We start from the raw sequence: 14691 nt of genomic DNA on the forward strand, positions 1-14691 counted from the left end.
TGCTTTTTATTGAATTAGGCCGAAAACTGTCAATGTGTTTGGCAACACTGTTGACAAGGCTGCTCATGCTCCCCACCTTGCTGGCTGATAAGCTGGACTGAGTTTTGACTCGATTATAAAAGTGAAGAGACAGCGTTAGCAGCAGCAGCTAACATTATTGTGTTGATAGTTAATTCGTAACCATGTCTTAATTTAAAATGTGCTCCACAGAGAAAGACACACAACTGCCCACAGTCCTCCTGTGTTACCTAACAAAGCTAGAACAATTCATATTGAACACCTCCATAGGCTACAATAGCATGGGCAAATGTATTCATTATATTCATTGGTGTAGTCTAAATAATGATGAAAGGCTAAGGCTACATATGGAGGGAGATTACAAACAGTAAGATGCGTTTCACATTCAAATAACCTGACATGAAACCTCCATTTGATTGCATTTTAATGGAAAGAAATATCACCAAGCTTTTTAAATATAGAACATTTTATTCAAATTTTAAGTAAATGGTGTTGAAATTCGGAAGTAAAGGTTTTAATATCAACAGGACCTTTGCATTTAAATAGAAACACTTTACATGCCTTCATCCAGTGATAATGAAAAGCTTCCTTAAAAAGTTTTTTGTCATTTATTTTTCATATTTCCCTTGTAAGAAATAGTTCAAGTATAAAAATTCCCAACAGTGTAAAATAGCCCATCTGATGAATATTAAGCAAAAGAAGCACAGCTACTGAAACCTTGACAACGACTATACATTCTAGTGGAGAAAGCAGCACTTTTGCTCGTTTTTTTTTTTTATTTATGAAAATTATTGTCTTTTTCCTCTCATCTAAACACAGAAGAGTACAATCTGCATGCAAACAGGCCTGCATTTAAATAAAGTTTCTTCCCTACAAAAACATTAGGCTAATATTTAATGTCATGTTCTAAAGAATCAAAAGGATGAAAAATAAAAGTACAGTGCACATAACAGTATCTTAAATAACTCCTACATCGACACTTTTGGTTGAGTATGTTAATAATAATAATAATAATAATAATAATACTTATCATAATATTATAGCTAAAACTAATCAATAACTTATATATGCCTTGAGATGAGTACATAATATTATTAATACAGTACCGCCACTAAGTCTCTACTCTCAGAGCGTCAACATAGTCAACCCTCAAAAATAAATATCTTAAATAGTAGATTTCTCTCTTTTTTTTCAAATTTCCCCCTTAAATAGCAGTAAAAATGTAAGGCACACGGACCAACATGACGTCAAACAGTCAACCCCCCGTCCTCTCCACCCCACCTGGTGATCTTGACAGACATGAGGCAGACCAGTTGTTGGGGTGGCTTTGGTGAAATTGTGTGTGTGTGTGTTGTTGTGTGTGTGTACCTGACACCAGACTACAGCAGCACAGAGGTGGAAGTGCTGACAGCTGCAGGGCTGCATGACTGAGGGGGTGTGGGGGCTCTGCTGTGGGGCTCTGTGTTGGGTGGAGGGGTGTGAAGTTGGTTCCCAAATGGGCCCGGCCGGGGATTAAAATGTGACAGCTCAACAAACGAGCACAAGTGATGCGTTCTTTCCAGAGTGATCCGTCTGTGTGGCGCTGGAGCGGCTCTGTCCTCCCCCCACCAGCAGCTGCTCTCTCCCTCTTTCTTTCTCTCTTTCTCTCCATCCCAGAGCCGGAGAGAAACACAACTGTGCCGCCTTTGTCTTTGACTGCTATGTGTGCAACTCTGGATGCATGTGTCTGTGTACGTGTGAGTGAAACATGTGGAAAAGCAACTGATTTAGTGTTTTTCATTGTCTGAAGCCGTTTTCAACATCTCTCCTTTGTCAGTGCGTTTGTTTTGTTTGCCAAGTCCCCCTTTAGTCCAAGAATCAAGTCAGAGTTGATGACATTTTCAGTTTTTTTGTTTCTTTTCCGTAGATTTTTTTTTTTTTTGTCTCCTGGTGATTTGTTTGCGTTGCATAAGTCAAAAGGTCAAGACACAATGTAAAAAAAGGGACATTCAGCATCAGGAAGATAAAAAGGTAGTTTTTCAAATATGTGTGACACGACGAGTTCCGACTCCTCGACTTCCTGACAGAGGTCACATAATAATAGCTAACACGTTGGAAACGGTTCCATTTCCCTGATTATCAGAAGAAAAAAAAAATGCACTTGAAAAGACAAAAAAGAACAAATAGAGCCCCCAAAGTGTAATAATAACAATAATAAATATAAATGTTATGAGAGCATCAAATAACTGAAAACACCTGTGGAAAACCACGAGTGAAAAAAAAAGAGAACAGTTTCCTAAACTAACGTTAAAGACAGCAATAGGACTTAAGGGCTTAGTTTAACACCTATACCAACCACAGGGATTAGTTCCTGCTTTTCTTCTCTAGAAATAAGTACTCTACTACAATTATAATAGTAATGATAATAATAATAGTAATAACAACAATAATAGTAAATCACTTTCCATTATTTGTTCTGCGGCTTTTTTTCATTTTCTTGTTTTTTTGGTTGAAGCACAGCAAGTTGGAGTTACTGTCAAAAGTTCCCACCTCACCATCATCATCACTACCACCACCATCATCATCATCACCTTTTTAAAGCAACTCTGCCACTGAGTTGCTGACACGCCCACCCTTAAGGCCACTCCCTCTTCCTTTTCTTTCCCTGCTCCTTTTCCTGACCAATCAGCTGTGGCTGGGGGCGGGCCTCCTCTCTCTGCATGTCCAGTGGTTGCAGTGGCTGCTATTGCATACGGTCGGCTTGCAGCTGCTGAGGCTGGTACTGACCGAAGGCTGCGGCTGCAGCGGCGGCTGAGCCCGGGGCAGCTGCGGCTAAAGGCTGCTGGACTGCGTAGCCGTAGCCGGCGGTAGCCACGTAGCCCGCGGCAGCAGGGGATGCAGCATAGGGGTACTGCTCATATGCAGCGGCGGCGGCGGCGCTGGCTGCGGCTGCAGAATACTGCGCGTATGCAGCTCCTGTGTAGTCGATGTAGGGAGAGGAAGCAGTGGCGGGTGCAGCAGCTGTGGGTTGCACATGAGGGATGACCACACTAGGCTGAACGAAGGCCTGAGGGTACACATAGTGGGCCGGGATGCTGTGAAACAACACACATACAACAGGTTAGTTTGATTCGCCCAGTCTGAGAGTAAAAGCACCCAGCCTAAAACCCAAACCCAACTCACACTGCGGCCAAGCGCCCACCCACCACCCACCACTGAGCCCCAGTCCAATCCACCAGTCAAGAACACCAAGGAAATGCCTGCTAGTAGGGATTAGAACAATATAGGGTTGCCAAAATAGAAATCTCTCTGTGAAAAGAAGACTGGAAGGTGATGGACACCCAGAGGTGCTTAAGGTCACTCAAATGTACTGAAGGATCACATTTGTATGAAAACATATGGGGGAGGTGATTATGTTGTGGTGTTTATGGGAAACAACATGGGAAGTGGTTTTATAATTCTGCCGTTGGCCAGTTTTGAGTTTGTGGTTGTGGAGGCAGAACTACAGAGAGGAATAGGGAGGTGAGATGAAAAGAAAAAGGAAGAAACGGTTTGGGATCTGTAACCTGCAGCTTGTTTGTCCATCACATGTGGAGTTGGCTCTGGTGCTGTCCCCCTGCCTGCTGCAGGGGCGAACGGGTGGGGAGGAGAGGGAGGCTTACAGTGCTGGGGGGCGGGGGTGCGGACAGAGGAGATGAGCCCAGGGAGGCATTGTGAAAATGTCACTGCCACTTTGACAGCTGGACAGTTTTCAAAAAGGGACGCTGCTGGCCATTTCCCCCTCTGTGTTGGGACAAAGAACCGGGGAGGCAGCAGAGGGAGCCGGGACTAGGCTCCACACCCAGAGGGATGTTTCGATTAAATAAACAATTATGAACAATGAGCACATTCTGCCCTCCATGACATAGCCTTATCCCACCCCCCAGACTCTAGGTTTGGAAACTCAGTCAAACAGTTAGCGTGACGGGAGCTTTGGAAATTTACACTAATGGTTAAGAGAGTTGAAGTCTCAACTTTTGACTGCAGATAGAAGCAAGAAGAAAAAAAAAAACTTGAAAGCTCTAAATGTAAAATTTCAGTCTTTGGTGTCCTGACCCCACCCTTCCACTTTAGAGATAAAAGTAGAGTTCAATTTCACTTTAATTCAAATGGAATGAGAGGCATCAGGCTCTCTCATCGGACAAAGTTGCAACAACAGCTATGTGAGGTGAGTTTGAATGAAGGTAGCTCAAAAATCTGTTGAGAGAAAATCAAGGAAACCAAATATAATCAGTTGAGTCTGCATGAATGAACATCAGGTGGTCACTTTTTTTATATAGTCTGGATTGGGAAAAAAGAGAGGAGGTGCAGAAAAGGTTAAAGGTTGGAAGGCAGGATCTATCGTGGCAACCCTATTGTGAGCACTCCATTATCCAATCCAATCCACATCTCAACCGAAAACAGTGGGCCAGGAGAAAAACAGGAAAAACAAAACAACAGCAAGGCGTCAGAGAGGAAGAAATATGTATAAATAGTCCACCTTGACTCCACTGATTACACGACGACAACAACATGGGCACAGCACAAGCACTCAACTGAAAAGACACAAAGACGAAAAAGTGAAGCACTAAACTGAATAAGTGAGTGTGTAGAGGTTTGGTGTGGCTGTCAGTAAAACAACATTAAACACACACACACACACACAGGATAAACCAATTTTCCAAGGTCAGCAACAAAATGTCTGCATTGAAAAGATTTAGTTTCCTCCAGAGTTACGAATTCTCGCTCTAAAACCCTCAAACACAGCATTTTTATTATCATGTGACACTTAAAAGTCTCCTTTGAAACCAGCACTAATCGGAGTCAGCCGGGTGAGGCAGGTTTCCAGGGTGATTTGAGAGGACATCATCTCATCATCTAGAACTCCCTCACAAAACAGCAGCGACACATTCCCGATCCATTGATCGTTTCCGCGGTTCTCAAAATGGAGCCAGCGTCTCGTAGCTAACAGTGCTAACAGTGCTAACAGCATTAACGGTGCAAATGGGCAAACATGGTGACGGCGCTAACAGTGTTCATTGGAGGGCTGATGCTATGCTTTTGCGAAGACGGTGGCATGATCAGCTGTAACCGCTGCAAGCCCGACTGTCAACCAAGTAAGGAGGTGCTCGGATAACAACACACACAGAGGGAGAGCAACTTCATTCTCGGCAGATAGTTGTTTGCTGCTATATTAATATTTTTGCTCCTTAAAAACTGTCCATTGTGACTCGGCACATTACATTACAGAAACATCTAACTTTCCCCCAAACTTCCAGTCACAACTTCTATCATCATCATGGCATCATTTAAAAAAAGGTCTTCCTCTGGTACTGCTTTTTTGGATTGCACCTACATCTACGAGATGGTTGGGTAGTCTAGCACACACATAGCATTAGCAGAGATTTTGACCATGGGAAGAAAAGCTCTGGCTGACCAATCCAATGGTAAATCACCCTCTTTTCTCCTTGGAGGTATTCAAAAAAATAAAGAAATCAAAAATGCAGAGTGAGTGTATGGCTATTATGTGAAGCCATGCTGGTCGCTATGGTGTGACGGCGTGTTCTGTGTGTGTGTGTGTCTTTACTGGAATAGCGTGTTCACGCAACCCAGCGGTCACAAAAGTTCAAGGCTAAATAAAGGTTCTCTGTGACATCGTGCATACCGTCCGCTGAGGGAGAGAGCCCAAAGTAATGTGGGTGAAGTGTGTGTGTGTGTTTGTTCTCAGTGGTTGTGTGTTTGTGCACCATGAAAGTGCAAGAGGTTGGAAGGAGACACCTGTCCTGCTTTCCAAAGATTTGCCATTTCACTTTTGATATTATGGTCTCGGTCATAATATCAAAAGTGAAACGGGTGAAATGAGTCATAATCGACAAATAGAAAGCAACTTGGATCCGACTTGAGTGCGCTGAGACAGTTTGAAAGTTGATTAGCAACAATTAGCTGTTAGCGTCAGATCTTTTTAGTTAGACATTATCGAGCTTTGCATTCAGACTCTTCTTGGACTTATATATTTATGTTTGACTAAATTAATTTTACCCGATGAAGGTGTATGGATGGAAACTTTGTTGCTAAAAAGTGACTAAAAACATGCAAGGTTCTTTAGGTTCAAAATCAATTCCTTCCTTTTATTTAAGAAAATGTTTTAGGTTTTGGAACTCTGTTTTTCCATTCAATCGTCAAACAAACTTTAAGCTTACTTTTGTAATGTTGCAATTAAGCTCGGCTACAGCGTACTTTGGCGTAAGTTGGCACACAAAACAAGTCCGCGGGGCTAGCTCACCCATCTTTGGAGAGACATCTTCAGGAATTTTATTCACATGGGCACGTTTTGACTGTCCTTTCATGTCAGCTATTATTGGCTATGTTTAATGCTGACCGTAGATGGATACAAGCATTCATACGTTATAGGAATATCTGTCATTTGTGTTAAATGTTCCCGACATCGGAAGTTATTTGGCAAAGGTGTTTCCATAATCTATTTGCAACAGCAAATTAGGATGTTTTTATCAAATTTAGCCATTTCCAATCAGCTTTTCTAATGCAATATTTCCAAGTTCCTATGTGAATGGAAACATGGCTAATGTGAAAGTTTGCTTATGAGGAATGCAAACGGTCAAACCTGAGCACACGCAGCTTTGGTGACAGTGAGCGAATGATACCCTCTAACCTACTTCATGAATTTGTCTCGTCTATGGACTTGTAGATTAATCAGTGCATGCTTTGTGCTTAACCAAAATTTGAATCAATTAGTAATTAACTTACAAATATGTGTACGCCGTGTCCTCACTATGTGGTAATTGTGAAAGACAGAGTGACAGATGGTTCAAATTACACAGTAAAGGTGGAGGTATGTGCTCATGGCGAGGGTGTACATTAATGTGGCCCCTGAAACACCCACCCTGGGTCTTTAAATGGCCCCTGCTCTGCTTTTACATGACAGAGAGAGATGGTCCTGCGTGCTCAATAGACCCCCCCGCCACCCAGACACACACACACACACACACACACACACACACACACACACACACACACACACACACACACACACACACACACACACACACACACACACACACACACAGAGCTTCATGCGACTGCAGCGTCAGCATTCAGGGCTTTGTGTGGCACAATGGGAGCGCTTGTTTTCCTTAACAAGAGAGAGAGAGGGAGAGAGAGATATAGAGAGAGAAAGAGAAAGAGAGAGAGAGATTTGTTTGTGTCATACTGGAGACTTTGGGACTTTATGAACGGACAAAGACAACACACACACACACAGGACAATGAGAGCACATACTCATATGTACCAATGCAGCCAGACATATACACACATAAAAACACATATTGCTATGACTAGAGCTCACATAAACTTCACGTCATTCATTCACAAGACACTGGCATCCACACTTCTGAGTGTAAATGAGTAGAGAGCAGAGAGTTGTCATTAATTGAATTGAATTGAGAAACTGCTAGTAACACCAGTAAGATGCTATAAGCACACACAAGCAGTGATGGCTTTTGTTATTTTGGGGGGGAATAACGTGAGGAATGGAAGTAAGGAGGTGACTGGAGGGAAAAAAGAACAAAACAAAGAAATCACACAGAAAGTTCACCTCTCACTCCAACAAGACAGCCAGAAAACACATGAAACGGCAAATCCTGTTAAACAAAACAGATCAACCACAAGCTAAAAGCAGTTTAAACAAAAAACAACAAAAGCTTTGCTCTTCCTTGGCAAAGTTAACACGCGTCCACAAACAAAATTGGAAAAGAACACCCCAAAAATTCAATCAATCCAGCTTCTTTTTTTTTCTTTTTTTTTGTCATTAAAAGTAAGAAAGCACACGATTCAGCTAACAACACCACTTCATGACCGCACACAAAGCTCTAAGTTCTATTCAAATAAAATGAAACAACAGGTCAAAACCCACATACATGCATCTATAATCACCATTTCGAGAGCTTGTTTGTGTGTGTTTGAGTCTACAGGTAATTCCTTTCTCTGATCTGTGATTATGTTCGCAGAACTATTCCACAAACCAGCACAGTTAGCTTAACTGAGAGCGAGCCTGTCGGACCAGAGAAAGATAGATAACATTGAGTCAGGCTGGAAGTTTCCATTATTGTCCACTCAGCACGCACGCACGCACACACACACACACACACACATACACATTTTTACAAACAGGCAAACCTAGAAAAGGTTTGGCTAGCTGTCTGTTTGGTGGACAGTGATAAAGGGAAAAAGCAACATTCAACTTATTATCTCTAATTATCAGCCATCAATTATATTTGGGAGAATAAAAAGTCATACTGACTATCAATTGTCACACATTAAAGTGAGAAAAAATCTAATTTAAACATAATTTGAATATTTAATCCAATGTGTACATCCCAACATTTCTCATGTCCTCATGTCCTTACTTACCCATAAGGCCTTTGGATGAAGGCAGGGTGAATTTGGGGAACACCAAAGGTGAAACCTGCAAAACAGAGGAAATAATGTTAAAAAAAAGAAGATTAAATCCAACATTCACTGATTTCTTCATCGATAGGCTAACATGGGTGTAATAACCTCCTAATATATTCTCACATCAGTCGCAGCTACCGAAAAAACAAACAAAAGCTGTGGTGAAACTCAGGAAGGACTTCTTTTCGTGTTTGCTGGTTTGCCAATAAAACCACCTTCGTGATCCCAAACAAACAGTGTGGGAACAAAGTCATTTGCCATGTTGGTTAAACTCGATGTTTATTTCTTTAAACAACCACATCTGCACATGTCATACTGCACATTTTAATAGAAGACCAACACATCTCTGTGGCTTGTATTGTACTGATCCTCATCTGGCTGTCTTTACCTGGCTGCATCACCCGAGGCTTGGCCCCCAGGTAGGCCAGGTTGACGTTGGCCTTCCTGCCGTCGATGATTGGGTTGGGGTCCTTACAGGCCCGGTCTGCAGCCGAGCGGTCCGCCATCGTCACCTGACACAAGAGTCAAATAGCGCACAACATTACAAAGATGTAGATTCACTTGCAATGGGTGTGTAAGTGGTTTCCACTTCCTGCTGATTGGCATCACATGATGTAAAGCATGTGTGTTTGGAAGAAAGGGGGAAATCATGATTGTGTGTGTGTGTGTGTGTGTGTGTGTGTGTGTGTGTGTGTGTGTGTGTGTGTGTGTGTGTGTGTGTGTGTGTGTCCTCTTTCTGATTGTATCTTGCAGCGCACACATCCATCACCTTCATGTGTCGTAACTATCAGCAGTGAAAGGAAGCCAGGCTGAGATCACTGACAGAACACGGCTCCCTTATCGCTCCTAATAAAGACTCTGCTGCTCCACTCGTAGCTTCATTAGCCAGCATCTCTTCTTTTTTACACCTTTTAACATCTGAGGTTTACCTCACTGACATGGTGCCAAAACATTTACCAGGAGAAGTGAAAGCAAAAGCTAGTGGACGATGCATGAATATGGTAATGCAACATAAAGAGGGGATTTAAGTAAACGTTTGAGTGTATCTCAACTTTACAGAGAAATATTAGTTTACAGATATTTGTACATCTTCCAGGTAATATGTGCCAAACATATTATTATGGTCTCTGAAGAGGGCAAATACAATGGTGTTTATAATGCTCTTTAAGCAATGCTATTAAATGTATATTTAAGCATCTTTTACACATTAATTTACTAAAAAAAAGGAGATACGGTATTGTGAAACTTAGCATTATTGGACTGCTGTTTGTTTCACTTCAGCTGTCACTTCAGTGTGAGGGAAGCTGACTTTGAACGGTGTCAGGGAGGGCGCATACCAACGCGCAACAAGTCGCTGGGTGCGAGATTGCAACAGAAGCAAAGAACGATTGAAGCAGGAGCTTCTTATCAAAACATAAACATCACATGACTGCGTTTTATTTTACGTTTAGTCACGATGTTGTGACAGACAGAAACAGCCGCGCGCATTTTTACAGAGACGCGCCATGACAAGATGTTTCCCTCCCCACACACATGCGTAAAGATTGCGTAAAAAACTCGCAGAGAAGAAGTTAATAGGTGATACTTACGAATCCATAACCCCTAGACTTGCCGGTCTGTCTGTCGGTAATGACCACCGCTTCTTCAATCTCACCAAACACCTCGAAATATTTCCTGAGACTTGAATCCGTGGTGTGGTAGGGAAGACCCCCGACAAAAATCTTCGTATAGGTCGTGTCCTTTTGCGTGGTGTGCATCGTTAGTGCAAAAATACAATAAATAGGAACAGTAAAAAAAAGAAGAAGAAGAGTAGTGCAATGTCTCCTTATCGGTGATTCTTTGGATGAAGAGAGGGGAAGAGAGAGATCAGCTGGCTCTGGAACTTCTTCAGAAGAGAAAACACAACATAAAACTCGACAAAAATGAAGCCTGGAGGTAGATTTATCTTCCGACAGTTAAGAGGAGAGTTATATGGAGCGGATTGTCCCACAGAGACCATCAGGTGTTTCCAGCTCTTCTCGGTAACTCTGCTGTCTAACTAAATAGGTTTGGGACCCATTCCTAAAAGCGCCGCTCCTAACTCCACCCAGCTTTTTAGACCGTCTCTGCGCCGCCCACAAGCGCGCACAAACAGCTGGGGAACCTGCACAGCGTGACACGCCGGGGCTCCTTAACAAAGAAAGATCCTCGACTAGATGCACGTTTTAATTACCCATCAGGGGCCAACAACACCTGATTCCACCGGTGATATGCTGGGGGTACAGAGGAGGAGTAGGGCCTTTCAGGAAATGGGCTGTGTGAAACTTAATCAAACAGACTATTTTATCATTTTGGTGAGCTAAAACGCAGAGCAGGCTCTCTATAGGCGTAAAAAAAACTGGACTGGGCACAGCTCAAGGACAGACAAATCACAGCAGCAGCAGCAGCAGTGAGCTAGACAGACAGGTGCAGCTTTGAGGCTCCGCTGGAAGGACAGTCCACTTGTGGGGGGTTGACAGAGTTTTGGCAAGTTTCTGGGCCCATGCAGACAGATAGCCGCACGGCACTGTGTCCCCTCAGTTTGGAGATGATGGCTTGTTCTTTTAAATGTGTTCTGTTTTAATGGGAGTTTATAATAATGAACCCACAACAGGTGTGAACAATTTACTTAAAAATTAACAAGCGAGGTTCCAATTAACAGTATCTCGATGTAAGACTTGTTATCTGAAAAAAGGATGGTGATTGCGTTTCAATAATTAAATCAGGCGAGACTTCAAATGTGATGAATCATACGTCATAGAAGTGCGCACGGCTATTCTAATCGGAATCAAGTCAGAGATCAATTCAGTCAAGAGTCGCCGGCCATCAATGATTAAAATCAGTTTTTTGAAGCTCGGCCTCCTTTGCACCGGACCGACCCGCTGGATAATTCATCCCCAGTAACGTGAGAGGGACCTCTGCTGTTTGTTAATCATTCATGACGGCTGCGCTGTTCCTCGCGCACATGTCCAATCTAACCAGGTGACACGGCGAGGTCACACATGTGCGCACAGCGTCGTGTGTCATTATTTGGTTAAAAAAAATAAATAATAATAAAAAAAATAAAAGATGATAAGTGTCAAATCACTGCCAATTAAAAAGGTCACGTGACTCAAGTGCATGCATTTATATTGTCAGGTAGAGTCTAGTGGTCGACTGTTTGTCTGTAATGTGGGACTAATTGTCGACATGTGTAAACTTCAACCAAAATCTGTAAACTTAAAACAATTAGAATCGTCACATCTATGAGAAGGTGACCGTAGGACTCCATATAGGACCGCATCACAAAGAAATGCAACCTGATTCTGCGGTGTCTCTGTCTCTGTTCACTCACTATTTTATTCATGCAGCTACACACGCGCTTTAAAGTCCGAGTGGAGTCGTGAAAAAAAGAGGACCAGTATCGAGTTCCCCAGTCTCAACAATGGGGATCCGGTCAGGTTGCGTCCAATTGTTGTTTTCTGTTCATGTGCAGCATGCTGACTAGTCTGAATCCTACCATAACAGGGGCCCATTGAAAGCTTTACTTATATACTTAATTTCCAATAATCTTCAGAAATACTCCACATCACATGTACAATTATTTTTCAGCATTAATCACCAGAACATATAATCCTCTCCCCCCATTAAAACAATTTTTTTTTAAGCAAGACAAAGGCTGCCATGCTGGAGAGCTGAAACTGTAACTTTGTGCTTGTTATCCCCCCCCCCACACACACACACCTGTCAGGCAAAGAGAGGTTAAAGGTCACTGGAACAGCTGAATACCCACAGCTCAGTCACACCAAGGTCAACCTCCATAAAAAATGTATATAAAAGTTGAAATGAACTCCTGAACTACGAATAAATGAGCTACTTTCATATCATTCACAATATGATTATAAACAACACAAAGAAACTTTATTGATCAATAACATAAAATAATAAAATCAATCGTTTTGGCTCCGTCTTTTTTTTAATTATTGCCGATTCATGGCTCATTTTTGTAATTCATTAAAATATCTGCTCTTTGTCCTCTGCATGTTGAAAGCTAGAATCGTTCTCCAGCTCCCCCGAGGCTGTGAGGAGCCAATTCTCCTTGAGCTCCTCCACCTGGGTCGACTTCTCCTCCCCTGTCTCCTCACCATCCTCCACCTGGGTCGACTTCTCCTCCCCTGTCTCCTCACCATCCTCACTCACCCTCTCTGCACTTTCCCCGCTGTTTTCTTCCCTCCCTTCTCTCTTGTCTGTTTTACCCATTCCTTCTTTGCCGTCGCCTCCAGACTCTCTCGCCCACTCCCCTCCCTCGGCTGCCTCGCGTCTCATCTGACTGTGGGGCAGTGGATCAAGGGGGTCCAGGCTGAGAGGTAACTGTAGCGGCTCCACAGGGGTGAGGGCTGCGTCCTCGTCCAGCTCTGTGTCACAAGGTACCTTGGGTCTTTCTTCGGTAAGTCTCATCTTGTCCTCAATCTTTTCTTTGCTGGGGTGACGCTGTGCCTTATTCAGGGACACCAGTCTGGCAGGCGGCCGTGGCCTGACTCCCTCCCTGTCATCCTGCTAACACAAAGAGCATTTAAAACACACTCATTACTGACATACAATCCCAACAAACAACAAACCTTTCATATTAATGCAGACAAGGACAAGCATTTAGTTGGGTGAGTTCCAAGTTGCTGGTGTTGTGCATGCTGGCTCGCTGTCGCCCTCACTGGGACAGTTGATGGAACTGAACAAAATTAGTTAGACTGTAGCCGTCTATGGCAGCCAAGGCCACCACCATTGTGTAGCCAGGTACTCACATTGATGCTATAGGCCTCTCCAGCCCCGCTGCCCTTCTCTCCGGTCTGTCCCACTGGTATGATGCCTTCGTTCAGCAGCTCCTCCAGGATCTCACTGGAGTTTCGGCGCTTCTGCATCGTGCTCTCCTGCTGTCGCAATCCTGGAAGACGGACAAAATAAAAAAACACTTTAGGTTTTGTGCATTGGATTTTTTCTTTGTCGTGACACGGCATGTTTTATTCAGCTCACTCACCATCTTGTGAAATTCTGTCCACATTGTTTCCTGATGTTGGAGGAGGGAGTTTCCTGAGCACTGCTCCAGGTAACACATCTGTGCCCTCCATCACCACCCCGCTGTCTGTGGTGTCCTTTGACACGGCCGAGTCCCCACGACCGTCGTCTTTACTTCCCCTTTCATCCTGACAGCAGAGACACGGTATGAATGCAGAAATATATGCTTTTTTTTTTTTCACCCCCTGAACCCGTTGTGTATCCCAGACATGATGGTGTTATGGTGACAACTGAGTTGACACATTGTCATGGACACGGTAACATTTAGGATACACAGCAGGTAACACCTAGAGATTACATCATCTCAGAATGTGAAACCTTATCTTTTACAGTGTATTCTGGGACCATATCTTCTAATATGATACAACTGATAAACATTAAACTACCCAACATTGCAAGTTTAGCCTATATATTTTCAATTCAAATACCTTAATATATTGCAATGCATTAAAGGTAAAACAATTAAGGGTTTCATAGTGTTTTTTAAATATGCTTTAAATTTTTAATGTTACTCATGTTTTACTTAAAAAAAACGTTGTAAATAAAGTTTTACAACGTTACTGCTACTTTGACGTTGATAAAGTGCCTGATTCTTGTTGTGACCCAGCAGTAGCTAACACACAGAAACTAGCTTAATTTAACAATGTGGTCGTCTATGGTCACAAAATTAAGTGACACGTTTTTCGGCCTAGAACCTGTAACTGCCCAAAAGTGCCAACTGTAGCTGGCTGTCTCACTTTGAACTACTCGCCACCATTTTAGCTAGCTAGCAGAAAGTGGCGGATTGAGACGTTGAGCCTACCTCGTCTCCATTCACGTCTCCCGGTGTAAACGGTTGGACCGCGGTGCTAGTGGAGCTACAGCATCCCATAATCACCTCCAAGCAACGGCGTCGAATAAGTGCCTAAAAGTCGCAAATGTCAGGTTTAATTACACTTTGGCGCGTTTATCCTCCGGGTGTTGACCCGTGTAGCCTCGCATTCCTTCACACACGTAGAGACAGTCTCCATGGACCATATGCGTTGCTAGGGGCCGTTGCTACAATAAATCTGACCCGGTCACAGAGGTGACACCCAGGAACAAGCTGTGGGTCTCTGAGTCAGGACACTACAAAACACCCGCTTCACCCTCCTGTCACC

General features: G+C 43.2%; 2 protein-coding genes across 3 annotated transcripts; both read right to left on the reverse strand.

Moving 5' to 3' along the window:
* Nucleotides 1-466: 466 nt before the first annotated feature.
* Nucleotides 467-10559, reverse strand: rbm24a (RNA binding motif protein 24a). The gene is made up of 4 exons (XM_084031568.1): nt 10075-10559; nt 8874-8997; nt 8444-8498; nt 467-3092 (listed from the first exon to the last, which is right to left on the reverse strand). Exons 1-4 carry the CDS (start codon nt 10240-10242, stop codon nt 2741-2743), a joined length of 699 nt encoding a protein of 232 aa, XP_083887694.1. The 5' UTR covers nt 10243-10559; the 3' UTR covers nt 467-2740.
* Nucleotides 10560-12447: 1888 nt separating this feature from the next.
* Nucleotides 12448-14535, reverse strand: stmnd1 (stathmin domain containing 1). Of its 2 annotated transcripts, none has more exons than XM_084031561.1 (5): nt 14355-14535; nt 13515-13680; nt 13282-13421; nt 12638-13036; nt 12448-12595 (listed from the first exon to the last, which is right to left on the reverse strand). In XM_084031561.1, exons 1-5 carry the CDS (start codon nt 14421-14423, stop codon nt 12497-12499), a joined length of 873 nt encoding a protein of 290 aa, XP_083887687.1. In that variant the 5' UTR covers nt 14424-14535; the 3' UTR covers nt 12448-12496. The 2 variants fall into 2 exon arrangements, with proteins under 2 accessions (XP_083887687.1, XP_083887686.1); XM_084031560.1 differs by having other exon boundaries at nt 12638-13039.
* Between the last annotated feature and the right edge of the window lie 156 nt (nt 14536-14691).

This window comes from Eutrigla gurnardus (genome assembly GCF_963514095.1).
Source record: "Eutrigla gurnardus genome assembly, chromosome: 17".
Classification (NCBI taxonomy): domain Eukaryota; kingdom Metazoa; phylum Chordata; class Actinopteri; order Perciformes; family Triglidae; genus Eutrigla; species Eutrigla gurnardus.

Excerpts from the sequence above, each read along its gene's own strand:
- stmnd1 (XM_084031560.1), bottom strand. The coding sequence starts at position 14,423 with ATGGGATGCTGTAGCTCCACTAGCACCGCGGTCCAACCGTTTACACCG. Across the intron at positions 13,681-14,354 it reads GAGACGTGAATGGAGACGAG|GATGAAAGGGGAAGTAAAGA; the intron begins GTAGGCTCAACG and ends CTCTGCTGTCAG. Across the intron at positions 12,596-12,637 it reads GGGAGGAGAAGTCGACCCAG|GTGGAGGAGCTCAAGGAGAA; the intron begins GTGGAGGATGGT and ends AAGTCGACCCAG.
- rbm24a (XM_084031568.1), bottom strand. The coding sequence starts at position 10,242 with ATGCACACCACGCAAAAGGACACGACCTATACGAAGATTTTTGTCGGG. Across the intron at positions 8,998-10,074 it reads AGTCTAGGGGTTATGGATTC|GTGACGATGGCGGACCGCTC; the intron begins GTAAGTATCACC and ends CTCTTGTGTCAG. Across the intron at positions 8,499-8,873 it reads GCCTCGGGTGATGCAGCCAG|GTTTCACCTTTGGTGTTCCC; the intron begins GTAAAGACAGCC and ends TCTGTTTTGCAG.